Genomic DNA, 15,375 nt, shown 5'->3' on the forward strand with positions numbered 1-15,375 from the left:
TTGTGAAACTTCACACTGATTTATTGGTGGTGTTTTTGTCAATGGAAACCCAAACATTGTTTAGAAACAATTCTGCCAGTCTGTCATGGTATTTTCTATCCCTGTCCTTTCCCTGTTTACTGTTAATATATAGCAGTGATGTATTTTGTTGGATTTATAAAAGTGTATATAAAATTTGTGTCATTTGCATAAAATGCTGTATTACATGTATTTAGATATGTTTTTCTGCACAGTATTGCTATCTTTCCTAGTAAAACTTTTATTCACTTCTATGATACACAGATTTATTTGCCTCACAGTTCTCTCTAGTGTTGCTACATTTTCTGTTTCCTATTCATTCATAGTCTTTTTTCTCTTCTTTTTTGTAAATATTACATTCTTCTAAGTTTAAATTTGAGATATAATTTCCTTGTCTGCAGTACTGGAATCCTGTGGTTAGCTCATAATAGGCCTACAACATATTGTGCCATCAGTTCTGAAGCAGAAATCCCTATTGATTTTTACAGTCAGATGAGTTCTAGCAATAGCTCTGGCCCATGCTACAACATCATTCTTAAGCAGGAAAGATTTAACTTCACCCTTAACATTTTCTATAATAGTTAAAACACAGTATTCAAAGCTAGGTAGTAGTTCCTTATTTTATTTGGACATTTGTGTTGTACAAAAGTTTTCTTCTATTTCCCTGCTTAAAACTCTACATAGACATGCATTTTTTACCCTCATATAATTAACTAGATCCTTTGCACTAACCTTTTAGTAAGCAAACTGCTTAATGAACATAGCAATCTCTACCTTCTATTATTTATAAGATGCTTAAGCAATTGTGTGGTGGCCAGCAATCTCTCTTTTCCCTCTATAGTTTATAATTTCCAGTCATGAAATAAAAGTAGCCAGGACCAGCACTAACAAACAATATTTATTCTTAAACCTGTTACATAAAAACTAGCATACATGATTTAATAAACTTGGCAATGTGCTGAAACTGAATTTGGTTACCACACAGTGGTTCAGAAAATCTCCAGGGCCCGAGTTTAGAGCAGCTGTTGTGTTCATCACACACCGATGAAAGTTTCATAGTCTGAAATTAGTGCTTTCCTTGGTATGTGTTTGTCAATGGAAAGAGGCTGGAGGTCTGTAGTATTTCCATGAAGAGGCATTTAGGAAGCACTGACACTATTTTACATAGCTCCAACTTCAGCTCACTGTCAGGCTTCCAAAAAACTTATGCAATAGAGATTGTGTCAATCCTGCCCACCTATGAACACAGAGATTATTTTTTTCAAAAAGCCTTACTGCCAGCTGATTAGTTCTTTTTCCAAAGACTATTGCACAGAATAAATAACTTGTTATTGTGGGAAAAGTTTTTTGTATTTGCCCAAAGCAGAATTACTTATGATCACCTTCACATTGGCTGTGCCATCTTCAGGCATAACATCCACTTCCTGGACTGTTGCTTCTTTATACAGCCAACTGAAAAGAAAAACTCATCAGCACCTTACAGGCATTCAATAATGCACAAAACAAGGCCTTTATTTTACATCAAGTACAGGACATTTATATACATTTTAAATGCAAGTAATTCCAAACTTTGAAACAAATAAGCCTAACAAAGGGAAAAATCCTTATTTTTGCTCCCACAATAAGCTACTCCTGTTCTGAAAAGAGGTATAATACTTCACAAAATGTTTAAGATTTGTGGTCTTTTATTGGATTCAATGGTGGCTCTAGCTCCAAGAGGTTCTTTGTTTGAAAAAAATATTTTGTATGCATATACGCAGTAAATTACACAATGTAGAAGAATCACTTCTCATAAGTCCTCCTACAAAAGAACACTTAAAAAAAGCAGCATCTAGACTTCTTTGGGAGACTATATCATTTCATCGGAGATTGGTCAGACAAAACTTCAAAAGTTGTCTCCCCATTCTTATCACAGATTGAAACCAAAATTAATACAATTTGTCAACTTCTCAGAAAATAAAGTTTCACATTATATATCTATATCTATATCTCTATCTATCTCTCTATCTATCACACACACACCCCTGCCTTTCAAAAAGTCTGACTGTAGAAGTCGCAATTGTTTACCTTAGTTGAGGTCCAGCTAAGTTGACTTTAATTGTCAGAATATTTTTCCCAGTTGTTTTCAAAACTGTTCTCTCAATCTCCCCTTTCAGTTCTTCTAATCCATATCCAAGAAGAGCAGAAACAGCTACAGCATTTGTTTCAGGGCACTGATACCTGGAAGACAACAACTGTCAGGTAGAGATGTGTGCTTGCAAAGCAGGTGACTTAACTGAGATGCAGGAATTTAACAGCAGATGAGGGGTTGTACCTCTAAAAAGGCTGGATGTGTTCCAAACAGACTATTTGGCTGTACATTAGATTCTGGTGTCTGACTACACAGGCATCTTATCTGCAGATGATAATGAGCTCCGATCTTATTTTACTTCTAAAGACAAGGCTCTCCAGATCCTTATATAAGGAAAGGACTGAGGAACCAGTATCCTAGTAGTGTATACAAAAAGTGGCTGGAAGCTCCCTGCAGGACTGGAAAACTAGATTACCAGCAGGAGAGCGGGGTGGGGGGAGAGAAGACCTGGATATGTGCTGGAAATTATACACATTGTAAGGAGAGTGATCACTTTAGATAAGCTATTACCAGCAGGAGAGTGGGGTGGGGGGAGAAAACCTTCTGAAGTGATAAACACCCATTTTTTCATGGTCTGTGTGTATAAAAACATCCTCACTGCATTTTCCACTTTTATGCATCTGATGAAGTAAGCTGTAGCTCACGAAAGCTTATGCTCATATAAATTGGTTAGTCTCTAAGGTGCCACAAGTACTCCTTTTCTTTTTGCGAATACAGACTAACACGGCTGCTACTCTGAAACCTTTGCAAGTATGCGTGCGCAATGATACAAGTAAATACAGTACTTGTAAATGCTACAATACAACTAGAAAACATGAGTTAAAGTGCAATAACAGTTTTAGAACTGTACTTTTCCTCTTACCGTTCTATCAAATCCACTTTGTTATGAACTTCTACAACTGAATCCAGTAGATGGCTTGGAAGATTAAGATTCTTCAGAACAGACAAAACACTTGCTTTCTGGAGGACAGTTTCTGGATGACTAATGTCCCTCACATGAACTATTAAATCCTAGAAAATGTAAGTACACAATATGATTACTGGTGATAATGGCTGTTTTAAAATAATATTTGGCATTTCTGTTTCATGAGGGACATTCCTTTGTAGTGAAGAGTACATAGACAGGTTAACAAATTAAGCTGTATTTCTGGAACAGATTTCAAATCACGACCAAATGTTTACTCCAAAGTGAAAGGCTAGATGTGTAGCAGGTCTGTAGCTTGGTCCTTAGCTCCATAGAGGGGTGCAACTGCCTCATATGGCCTCAAAACAAACCCTCCCAACCAAGTTAGTTATTATTTTCTTAGGTTTCAGGGAGAAATTGGCTCATCTTTCCAAGCCAAGGTTGAGCAAAGACAAGGACTTGAAAAAAAACAGCAGAAAGAGCGGTAATAGCCCTGAAGAAATCCAACCCCACACACTGCTTGTGTAATTTTGGGGAGGTACAGAAAGAACAACTCAGACCCTTCAAAAAGCTTATAAGATGGGCAGTGATTTTTATCCTAGCCAACAGAAAGTGGGATATTAGGTAATACATGCTTTTTTGTAATGCTATAAAACACTCTAGAACTTTATTCTTCCCCATAGCCTTTAGTACACCTGCGTCAGTGATGGAGAACCTCTGGTACACAGTAAATCTGTTGGCACAAACTGTATACACACAGTTTAGGCCTTGGTGCACCTATGACCAGAGATTTGGGCAAGAAGCATATTGCAAGTGACACATTACAGGCATCCAAAATATAGCAACCTTTTATTTTTAGCACCTGACTCAAAATGGTTCAGCATCTCGGGCCTACATATTATTCTAAAAATTTCTAAAAACTGACATCCAAAAGTAACATCTTGCATAAACTGTAATAACTAGGCAGAAAAGGACAAATAAAGACAGTTGGAGTCTTAGCTTTCAAAATGTCATTTTTATGAGTTTTACATGTTAACTTGGTTTTTACATGTCTGTGGGTATGTATATGAACTGTATGGCTCTAATGCTGTTTGAAATTCATTTTAATAGCGAAGTCTTAGGAAAGTAGATTTAAATTAATTTCATGATTACTCATACCTCAGGCTATAATTTCATCACCTACTGGACTGTTATTTATGGTACTGAAATAAATTTAATTTTAAACAAATTTCTAAAAAAAGTTTCTCCCTACACCTTTCTTTCAAAAAAGGTATTCTCAAAGACCCATAAACCTCTATCTAGGTTTTTATACAATTATATTGGAACAGACATGGATACTTTGTATACATTTTATTTGTGAAATCTTGTCACACTTAAAAATACACAAAACATAAAAGTGGAATACTGGCTTAAAACAAGATATTATGCAATAGTGACGAAAGTATCCACCACCAACCAAATGTTGCAATAAAGCTAGTCAGATGTGCCACTATAAACAGCAAGCCAGTTAACTCCCACCCCTCTGCAAAGGTGAAGACTGTCCCAAAGACAATAGTCCAGACATTGATATGTTTTAGAATCAATTACTTACTGAGTAAGCCACATCATCTAATGTGGCTGAAAAGGACTCAATGAGATCATGAGGCAATTCAGAGAGAAACCCTATAGTGTCAACATAAATAACTGCCAGGTGTGAGGGTAGATAGCCAGCATGAGCTGTAATATCAAGAGTGGCAAACAGTCCATCTTGAGGCTGCAGTCCTTCATCTCCAGTCAATGCCTTGATCAAAGTGGTTTTCCCTAACAGAAATCAGAGCTGAATAAAACACAATTTAAACAGACTGCTTCAAGTAAAATTAACATACATGTCTCAAATGATTGAGTAATGGGATACAGGAACTTTTACCCCTAGATCACCAGTTTAAATCCAGCTCATGATGGTACTGATTGAAAATAATTACTATCTGCTGGCTGTCTACAGAAAGTTATAAAGTTAGAATGGCGTTTTAATGTAGTACCCATTTCGACCAGTGATAAGGATACACATTAAGAGGCATAATCTCCCCTTGTACAGTATGCAGAATGCCTACTGACAATAATAGGAATCAAGCAATTATCCAGGGCAAAACCTGGCTCTAGAAGTGCAGCAGATCTCACTAACAAACAGCAAGCTTTGTTTGCCTTTCTACCAAAATTCTCATTGACATGTATTCATCAGACAATCAGGGAACTAATTAAAATTTTGTAACACAAAGCCCATGCATGCTGAAATGAGATTTTAGCTAGTGCTTCTAATTAAATATTAGAAATGTAAGCTCTTCTGTGTTATAATTTCAGGAGTTTTTTCTTACCACAATTAGTGTAGCCCATTACTGAGATAACTGGAAACTCACGCCTTCTACGCTGAGTTCTGAGTACAGACCTCTTTCTTCTCAGCTTTTCCAGGGCATTCCTAATTTTAAATTCTTTTTCTTTCAAGAGACGATACTGCATTTCCATGAAAGTCTCACCTAAAGAATATAAACTAATAAGTGGCTGAACAACCAATAAGAGAGATGGAAATCAAGCTGTGTTATGAAACTACTTAAAACGGTGATAGAGAACTGACACTATAAATTCAAAGCAGTCTTAAGAATACATTAATTCAATTGCTTAACTAACACAGAACCAAGACAAAGTTACAATTGACTTTTAAAGACGAAGTTACAATTGTCATACCACAGCAACCATATAGGCTGCTCATTGTCCTTTCTGGCAACTAACACATCTTTAGGCATTTTAAAAATAATACTAATGTGGTCTGTGTATATGTATATGGTCATGTATGTCATCAGGATCGTTCACTGAGCCCACGGGTGGTCTCATACTCCTATTTTATAGCTTCTCTCTACCTGAGCTCTGATTGGCTCAATTCTCAAATCATGAGTATTTATGACTCCACCCACCTGGGCAACTTACTCTCCAGCTCATGGAAAAATACAGTAATTTATGTGTCCAAAATATTTAAGGTTGTTTTGTTAAATAAAAATACATTTTACAGGCTGTTTTGTATGTTTAATTAAATTCCTGTTACCAACCTAATGCAGCTTGACACAAGCCATGAGCAAACAGTTAAATTATCTAGTAAATAAGCGCTATATAATTTCACCATTTTTAAAATACTAAAAATATACAATAAGAATCTGAAAATATTAAGCTATATAATTGCTTAAATAAACTTATACAGTTATAGTCAGTGTACCCTACTAGGTAGCAAACAGATGTACCAAATCTAGTGTAAAGGCTCTATTTAGTTGTAAATCAACATGTTTGTATCAGCCAATGAGAACACAGCTTTCTTTAGAAAATAACTGAAGTACAAATGGACAAGCTGACTAAAATCAATAACTTAAATCAAGACTTTCCACTTGTTGATTTAAATAATTAAATTGATTTAAATAACCTTTTCTTAAATCAATCCACCCTGGTCACAACTACCATGACTTCCAAAAAGCAATTAAACCTGGTCGTAGATTATAGAGGATAATCCTACAGTTCACAAATATTTACACTTTACCTGAACCCATGATGTATCTTGATCCACCTCTTTGCTGATCTAACTGAGACATCTCATTTTTCAGATTTGTCCTGGCAATCGAAGAAGAGCAACATTTTTACCAAAGTAAATATAATGACTTTAATTAAAGGATCTTAAAATTACTCCACAAACATGGCTAAGTAGTAATAACCTAATATTACAGCTGGGAAAACTGGGACACAGAGAAGTTAAGCGACTAGCCCAAGGCCATATTAGGAATGGAATCCAAATTTCCTGGCTCCTCAACAGACAACACCGTTATCAAATAACTGCAGAAAAAATGACTGAGCCAAAATTTCAGGGAGCCAATCATACTGTCAGATGCACATACATAACTCCCACTGACTTCAGTCAGGTATAGGAATGGTAATTATACAAAATATACCATGTACTTAACTTGCCAGTATTTGATGTGGGATACACACAAATCAACCAGACTCTAATCTGGTATTCTCAACTCCTCTGCTGAGAGCTAAAATTCTAACCCTATATACTATAAATTTGTCATATATTTTCTAAGAAGAAAGTTGCTGCTGCTGTTCCTGGCAGGTTACTGGGATTGGGATGAACTAGCAATTCACAAGAGAAATTTATTTGGTAAGGATATCTTGTGAACATCTTTTTTTGGGGGGGGGGGGTGGCTAGTCAATGGTGAAAAGCTTAAAGCAATGCTATATTCTGATCTGTTCTGGACAGTTAATGGCATAAAATGCTATAAAGCATATTATACAAAAAAGAACCATTGACTCCTCCACCCCCAAGAACAGAACCACCATTTTAGTGATTGTGAAGAATATGCCTTTATGATATATCGAAATACTAACATCTGCTATTTGCACAATTGGAAGTACCTGAGAAGTGGGATTTCAGCCAACGCAATCTGAAGTTTTGCCTCCTTAGTCCGAGCATTGCAACGAAAAATATGAAGGACAACTGTATATCTGTCAAAAACCGTCAGTCCCCAAGCATCTTCCAGTTCTTTCTTTAAAAACATAAGATAAGATAACCTGAGGGTTTTTAAGGATGATGTATATAAGTCAATATGCATGCAGCAGGGTGAAGAAATTAAACTGTAGAGTGACGAGGTGGGTGAGGTATATCTTTTATTGGACCAACTTCTGTTGGTGAGAGAGAGAAGCTTGCGAGCTTACACAGAGCTCCTTTTCTGCTGGAAGCTGGTTCAACCCTGATTCAGTAAGGTGCTTAAGTATGAGTAGTCCCATTGAAGTTCATTGAACTGCTCATTCGCTTAAAGTTACACACATTCTTAAGTACCTTGTTGAATCGTGGCCACTATCATGTTAAATTATGTCCAAGATATAAGTTTGGTAAAACAAGCTTTTACAAAACCTAATATCAATAGAAAGATTTCCACAAATGAGAGAAGGATGAAAAACTGGTACACTTTTGAGAAAAATGTGTCTCTTATTTTTGTCAAAAAATGTGGAACTTAAAATCTTTTCACAAACTCTATCCATAATCATCTAAAAACTTTAAATAAAACCAACTAGTAAAGAATAACACAGATGATAATAATTGCAGAGATTGCAACCAAAACAGTGCAGGATGCTGCTTATGCATGAGAACTAGAAAGTGACACTGTCTATTTTCAGTGCTTTTCTAAAATTGCCTATCACTACAATGTCTAAGTGACAAGTACCAGTGGTTTCTATTTCCCTAAATGAAATACAAAAAATAAAAGCAGAGCATAAATAGTGAAGAGCATATTCATTTTTAATTTTTTCTAGTTTTAATCATCTAAGGAATCATTAGTAATGAAGTTAAGGTTTTTTAAAATGTATAAATTATAACCAGTGTCCCTTTAAAACATACTTAAAAAGTGTAAAAAAAAGTACATGAAAATTAAAATATATGCGTAGCTTGCATTTTTAACTAATTTCCTGTTAAATATTAATGCCTAGCATTTTAATATAGAGAATGTTTCATCCAAAAATCCTGAAGTGCTTTACCAAGAAGGCTAAGTTTCCCCCCATTTTACAGATGGAGATATTGAGGAACAAAAATGAAGTGACTTGTCCAAGATACCAATGAGCCAGCGGCAGAGCTGGGAGTAGAACCCAGATTAAAAGACCACCAGGATGTCAGTGTGCTGAATTCAGCCATGAAGAGGTATAATGCCCAATAAAGTCAATGGAACTAGCTTTGCTTACATCAGGCATAATTTGGCCAAATTGGCTTAAAAAAATGTCATGTGCAGCTTTTGAGTCAAAAGTTGGCCTTAACTTTTCAGAGCATCAGTACATTCCAAACAGCGCCTTTGGATGTAGAAGAGTGGTGGGCAACCTGTGGCCTGCATGTGGCCCAACAGGGTAATCCGCTGGTGGGTCGCCTGCAGCTCTCAGTGACTGGATTACCCTGATGGGATTGCCCACCACTAATGTAGAACATAAAAAAAAATACACTTAAATATTGTTTTTTAAATTACCTTTGTCAGTGGAGAGAGCCTTTCTATATTCAAGAAGACAGCCGTTATGTGTGGTAATCCTTTAATCTTTTCTAAATAAAGAGGATTGCATTGTGTAATTTTGTAATGGTTAATGCCAATCTAGAACAAAAAGGCTATTTTAATTATGTGTTAAAAAGTGAATGCAGTGTTCATGAAATAATAGACTGACAGCACACGAAAGTACACTCTTTGTTTACAGAACAGGCACAGCAGTACGTGCTTTCACATTGTGTGACTATGTGTTCCAAGTGTATTCTAAAAGGACTACCAAAAAGGATGAGGATAAAGTTCTGCTTCCAGGCCCATTCAGTCCATGGATTATGGGCTGCTGAGATTGCCAACAAACATGCTAGGATGCTTCTTGCTGACACATGGAGACTAGGAAGAGTACTAGGGCCCAGATCCACAAAAGGATTTAGGTGCCTAAGTGTAAAATTTATGTGGATATGAAATCCTCAGAATCACTGTTCAGCTGTCACCTAGGGGCCCAAACTCCCTCGCTGCCTACATTTTTGCTGTGGAAGTCCCCTATGTGCCTAAATTTCTGCCTCTAGGCATGCACATTGCTGCCTTAGGCAGTGCCTGGACATCTTTATCACACCTAAGCCCCAGTGCATTCCTCCAACCAGATGAAGATGGTGTTCCCCCTCCTACCTTGTTCATACAAAATGGCTGGGACGGGCTCTCTCTGATGCTTTAGCCAGTGGGCTAAAGGGTACTCACCCAGGATATGGGAGACCCTGGTTCAAGTCCTCCCTCTTCCTGAACAGATGTCTCCCACCTAACCACGGGGCTACGGGATAGTCTAACATTGGTCTCTCTCAATCTCTCCTAATGAGCAAGTCAATTTTGTAGAACTACTTAAATATGCATTGGTCCAGAGAGCATGAGAATGAGTCTATAGTCCAGTGGTTAGGGCATTCATGAGGTGTGAAACCCATGTTCACAGCCCTTAACTTCATCAGGTGGGGGTGGGAACTGAACTGGGGACTCCCACATCCCAGGTAAGTGCTCTACTCGCTGTGCTAAAGGTTATAAGGGAGATCCACTTGCACCAGCAATTTTGTGTGGCGTTAGGCATGTACAGCCACCATTCTTGCAAGAAACAGCTTAGGTGATGACTCCAAGAGAGGGTTCATGGCTGTGGATCCCAAGCAAAGATACGTGTCTCCACAGGTGCCAATTCCATCGGTGCTCCAGCCCTGGAGCACCCACGTAAAAAATTAGCATGTGCTTAGAACCCATCATGCGGGAGGCGCTGGGAGGGAGGGGGAAGAGTGGGGACAGGATGTTCTCAGGGCCAGGAAGAGGTGGGGGTGGGACCTTGGGGGAAGGAGTGGAGTGGGGGCGGGGTCTGTGGTGGGGGCTTAGAGGAAGGGATGGAGTGGGGGCAGGCTTGGGCAGAGGTCAAGCACTCCCCCAGACAGAGAGGAAGTCAGCGCTTATGCGTGTCGTCTCCTCCAGCCTAGATTGAGCTGCCTAACTCCCTGAGGGGCAGGGTTTAGGACGCATTCCTCTTGTTGGCATCTGCTATGGGCTAGTTTAAGCAGCTGCCCACCTAGACTTTTGTGGATCCCATTCTTAGGTGCCTCTCTCTCCCCATGCATTACACAGAAAGCCGAGGGTTTGTGGATTCTGCTGAGCAGCTGGGCCCCTAAAAGTTAGGCATTCCAATGCCTCAATCCCTTTGTGGATCTGGGCCTAAGAATATGAACTCACTTCACATAGTCTATTGAATAGTCATCAGGTTTTGATCACTACTGACCTGGGTCAAAGGCAGCTGTCACCTTTACTTAAGTCAGTCACTTAATTTTATTCAGAATCACCCTGTATATTGCATACCTTTACCTAAGGTATTTAGAATCATACTATATATCACACATTTAGGGCTTGTCTTCACTGCAGAGTTAGCTCAAGTTAAAACTTGAGTTTTGACCCATACCCAACTTCCATTCACACACAAAAATCTCTAGCTCAACCTAAGTGCTTTAGGCTTGAGCTAGCTGGACTGGCAGGCGGTGGGTTGGAAATCGAGTGCTACTGATACTCAAGCTAGCAATGCTGTGGGGATTCAACAGCTGGAGTTATAGCTCACCCAATCATTCTGTAGTGCAAACGTAGACTAGGTCGAGCAGAGTAACTCAAGTGTATTAACTCATGTTAACTGTTGCAATGAAAACAAGTCCTTACAGCAAGTATTGGTTATTTCCATCTTGCATGTTTTTAATTAACATCTCTGAAGTTTGTTTGTGAACCCGGCCATGAAGTAGACAAAACCTTAACTCTCCCCTGTGTCTGCAATAATCATTAATTAGCTTAAGAAGGGTAAAAATCTTTCACTTAGTATGATATACTGTATTAAGAAATCTTTTGTTTTCTTCTTACCTGTCAGAATCTGAAAATTTCCTTTGCCAAAAATAAACTTCTTGTCAGGAGTTTTTGTAGACATAATTATTTTATCTAAAACCGTCCAATTATGAAGAGTGTTTATTAGAGCAACAGCTTCAGCGATCTGTAATTCAGCTTTAGCATTGGAAAAAGAAAAAAGATTATAGTATACAGTCCTAACTCTGCACACATACTTCCAACATTTGCAATAAGAACATAAACAGTGAGGCCTGGTCTACACTTAAAAAAGTTTTGCCGGCATAGCTCTGTTGGTTAGGAATGTGAAAAAATTATAGCCCTCACCAACATAGATAGGACAGCAAAAGCCCTAGGTTAGATGTAGTTACATCAGCAAAAAAGTCATTTTCGTTTGAGGAACTGGTATTAACTATATTGGCAAAAAATCTGCACAAATTAACAAGGAAATTACATAGTTATTTGCATCAACATTGTACTTCAGTCCTAAAAGGGTTACTATCAAAATTTTTGTTTAAGCCTACTTACAGAAAGATGATGGGAAAACTGTGACAGCAAAACAATGTGTTAATAACTCCTTACTGTTTTGTAGAAATATTTAAAGAACTTCTAGAGTTGTGCACATTGTTCCTGACATCATCAGTGATGCTGGTTCATAGACAGAATAGCAATAGGCAGCGATACTGACTCCTGCTTTACTAGAAACACAGCAGAGCAGGGCCCCAGTCTTGCATTCTGAGTCACTTGGGTAGTCTCTTGAACTTGTACAGAGCCCCACTGAGTTTAAAGGGACCCCAGGCAGGTATAAAGGTTACCCAGGCAAATCAAATTGCAGAACTGGACCTAGGAAAATTGTTGGAGAAAGAAAATTTATCATCCATTCACTCTAAATGGAAAACAGTATATTTGATATTTTAAATTATATTTGCTGAAAAAAGTTTCTTCCTACTTAAAAAAGAGTCTTCTCTTTTGCCAAGATTACTGCAGATTGGTTAAGTGAGTTTTTCCTTGAGATAGCTGGGAATAATTTTGAAACATTCACCTAGTGAACAGGTTCTCCACTTGGGGGTCATAAATAGATTTCAATCGGTTCACAACCATCCTCTTTGCCTTTCTGGCTAGACAGGAGGAGAGTGCAAAACTTTTTTTTGTTTGTAACGTGAGACAATAGTACAGAAATGGTTGAGAACCACTGACCCAGTTTGTTTCATGTGTTGTAGTACATCTAGTAGTTTTGAAAACAGCACTTCCTAAAACAGTTTTCAACACAGGCTGTGGCCAGCAACATTGACAAACTAGAATGAAATTTAGACAAACTTCCTATGAATGAGATAAATTAAAATTAGGCTGAAGAACAGTCTCCCAAAGAAAGTGGTGGAAGTCTCATAATTTGTGCCTTAAAGTTATACTGGACAAAACAGTTGCCTCATCAAATTGGCTGCATTGGTTGAGGCACAAGTCTACTAAAGTGGCAGTGAAGGGATGATATCTGAAAATCACGAACAGTTGTTATGGACCATATTAGAAAGATTCCCATTAATAAGATTGGTAAAGAAGAGGACAAGGAATCAAATGCAAATGTAAAATACCCTAAACTATGTGATCTCCAGTGCTTTCCGTTACAGATTTCTGCAGGACAGGAGCATTTGGAGTGGTGTCACCCAAGGCAAAACTCCTTACCATCCCAGAGAGACTGACATGTCTATAACTAGCTGCAGTGGTGGAGAAATGAAACCAGAGACAACTCAGTATTCCTTACTAAGGCCCCCATCCTGGAAACATGCATTTGCTTAACTTTAAGCACATTAGCAGTCCCATAAGACTTCATTGAGGGGCTTATCTTCAGTGCCTTGTTAGCTTGAGGTATAATTTGGGAGTCAAGTTAGGGGCAACATTCATGCACGCACAAAAATCTATAGCATGAGTTAAGTGGTGCTTTAGACTTTAACTAACTGGCCTGTCAAAACGTTTGTCTTGAAGCTCAAGCGATGCCGATGCTTGAGCAGATTGCAGCATAGCCTAGCATGAGTTGGAGTGGTTATCTCAGTCAACTTGAGTGTAGATAACTAGAGCTAACACTGAAGTGAAGACAAGCCCTGAAAAAAGTTGATCATGTCCATAAGGGTTTGTAGAATCAAGATCTAAGTTTGCAACAAAACAGTGTCAATGTGGCATTCATTATTTAAAGGGGGAACATATGCTGATCTAGAACTGTTGGCCAATTAGACTTTGTATCTTGATAATGTGAAACAAATACATAGCAAACTTCTTAAAGAGATAAAATTGTTCTCTGGTTGTTTGCCAACCATTCCTGCTTGCCTCCCAATGTAAAGTTTATATTTAGAATGTAAGGCTAGAAGGGACCTTGAGAGGTCATCAAGCCTAGCCCCTTACCTCGAGGCAAGCCTAAGTAAACCTAGATCATTTCTGACAGGTGTTTGTCCAACCTGTTCTTAAAAACCTCCAGTGATGGAGATTCCACAGTCTCACTTGGGAAGCCCATGCCAGAGCTTAACTACCCTTATAGTTAGATTTTCCTAATATCTAACCTAAATCTCCCATGGTGCAGATTTAGGCCATTACTTCTTGTCCAACCGCCAGCAGAGACAAAGAACAATTGCTCATTGTTCTCCAACCGCCAGCAGAGACAAAGAACAATTGCTCATTGTTCTCTTTGTAACAACACTTAACATACTTGAAGATCTATTTAATTCATAAAGATCCTGAAGAAGCTTTAAGAGCAAAAAGGGCAACAACTGACAGGATAGGAGGGGGACAGACGCATTTTCGATTACACAGAGGCTAAGTCAGTAAGTCTACCGTGCTACAATCGGTCAGGTGTCAGTGTCTGAGTAGTTAGCTTGGGAAAGGCTCCCCTCTGCCTCCCCTGCAAAAAGAGACGTGTTTTGTATTTCAGGATAGCTATCTCGACGTCAAATCCTCACAAAGGCCAGGCACAGGCAGTTTTCACCTGGAGGAAACGACGCAAGGTACATCCCAGGTAGGGGGAGCAGGGTCCCATGTCAGCCAGCAACTACGTCAAGGTAAAAAAAAAAAAAAAAAAAAAAATCTGCCTGTGTCTTCCCTCCACTCGGATTTCGCCCTGAGGCAGACAAGCCACTGCCCCGCCCGGAACACGCCGCTGCAGGGAAAAGACAGACCCAGAGGATTCGGGGGCCGAGGCTGGTGCCCTGAGCACCGGGGCCCGGGGGAGGAGAGCCCCCCGCACCTCACCTGTGGTGAGTTGGGGCTTTTTCGCTCCCCACTTGACGGCCGGGTGCACCACGAGCAGCCGCTGGGCCCCGGGAGGCGGCCCTGGGGCCAGCAGCTCCTCCAGCTCCTCTTCCTCACCATCCTCCTCCTCCTCCTCCTCGCTGTGCGCCGCCCCCCGCCCGCGCCCCACGCTCCGGGGCGGCTTCCCCTGGCCCGGGGGCCCCAGCGCGGCGCGGAGGCACCAGCAGCCCCCGGTGCGGAGGAGCCGGGCGGGCGGCCGGGGCAGCAGCGGGCAGAGCCTCCCGGCCGCTGCGGCGCGGAGCCCCCGGGCGCACAGGGCGGCGGCCCCGCGCAGCAGGAGCCCGGGCCCCATCGCCCGCCCCGGTACCGCGGGAGGGGGGTGGGGGGGGGCCGAGGCCGGCGCCGTTAGAGCCTGCGCGAGGAGTACGTGCTCGTGCTCGTGCTCGCGCTCCGCGTCCCAACGAGGCTCCCCAGGAAACCGCCACCGCCGCCAGACCCGTTCCGCTGCGCGCCGCGCGGCCCGCCCCCTCCCTGCTGCCTTTGGGCGGGGTCCGTTTCCTGCGTGGGCGGGGTTTTGGCTGCCGGAGGCAGGCCTGCGGGAAGAGGAATTTATTAATTGTAGTGAGCGACTGGCACGGCTGCGTCACGCGGCCGCTCTCTGGTAGGCCGATTGGGCGGCG

At 40.4% G+C, this 15,375-nt stretch overlaps 2 protein-coding genes across 2 annotated transcripts in view; one reads left to right on the forward strand and one right to left on the reverse strand.

Annotated features, from left to right (window-relative positions):
* Positions 1 to 659: 659 nt before the first annotated feature.
* Positions 660 to 15,047, reverse strand: GTPBP6 (GTP binding protein 6 (putative)). The gene is made up of 10 exons (XM_074965971.1): positions 14,696 to 15,047; positions 11,483 to 11,620; positions 9,077 to 9,147; positions 7,482 to 7,612; positions 6,610 to 6,680; positions 5,405 to 5,563; positions 4,645 to 4,853; positions 3,012 to 3,160; positions 2,086 to 2,238; positions 660 to 1,470 (listed from the first exon to the last, which is right to left on the reverse strand). The coding sequence occupies exons 1-10, from the start codon at positions 15,045 to 15,047 to the stop codon at positions 1,347 to 1,349; spliced, it is 1,557 nt and encodes a 518-aa protein (XP_074822072.1). The 3' UTR covers positions 660 to 1,346.
* Positions 14,091 to 15,375, forward strand: part of LOC141995100 (cohesin subunit SA-2-like) — a 95,728-nt gene continuing 94,443 nt past the window's right edge. Inside the window, exons 1-2 of the mRNA XM_074965950.1 lie at positions 14,091 to 14,271; positions 14,379 to 14,700. The gene's annotated coding sequence lies outside the window, so the exon portion shown is untranslated. The remainder of the gene's footprint in view (positions 14,272 to 14,378; positions 14,701 to 15,375) is intronic.

The sequence above is a fragment of the Natator depressus genome, chromosome 1 (genome assembly GCF_965152275.1).
Source record: "Natator depressus isolate rNatDep1 chromosome 1, rNatDep2.hap1, whole genome shotgun sequence".
Lineage (NCBI taxonomy): Eukaryota > Metazoa > Chordata > Testudines > Cheloniidae > Natator > Natator depressus.

Excerpts from the sequence above, each read along its gene's own strand:
- GTPBP6 (XM_074965971.1), bottom strand. The coding sequence starts at position 15,047 with ATGGGGCCCGGGCTCCTGCTGCGCGGGGCCGCCGCCCTGTGCGCCCGG. Across the intron at positions 9,148-11,482 it reads AAATTTTCAGATTCTGACAG|AAAAGATTAAAGGATTACCA; the intron begins GTAAGAAGAAAA and ends CTCTTTATTTAG. Across the intron at positions 4,854-5,404 it reads AATGGGCTACACTAATTGTG|GGAAAACCACTTTGATCAAG; the intron begins GTAAGAAAAAAC and ends GATTTCTGTTAG.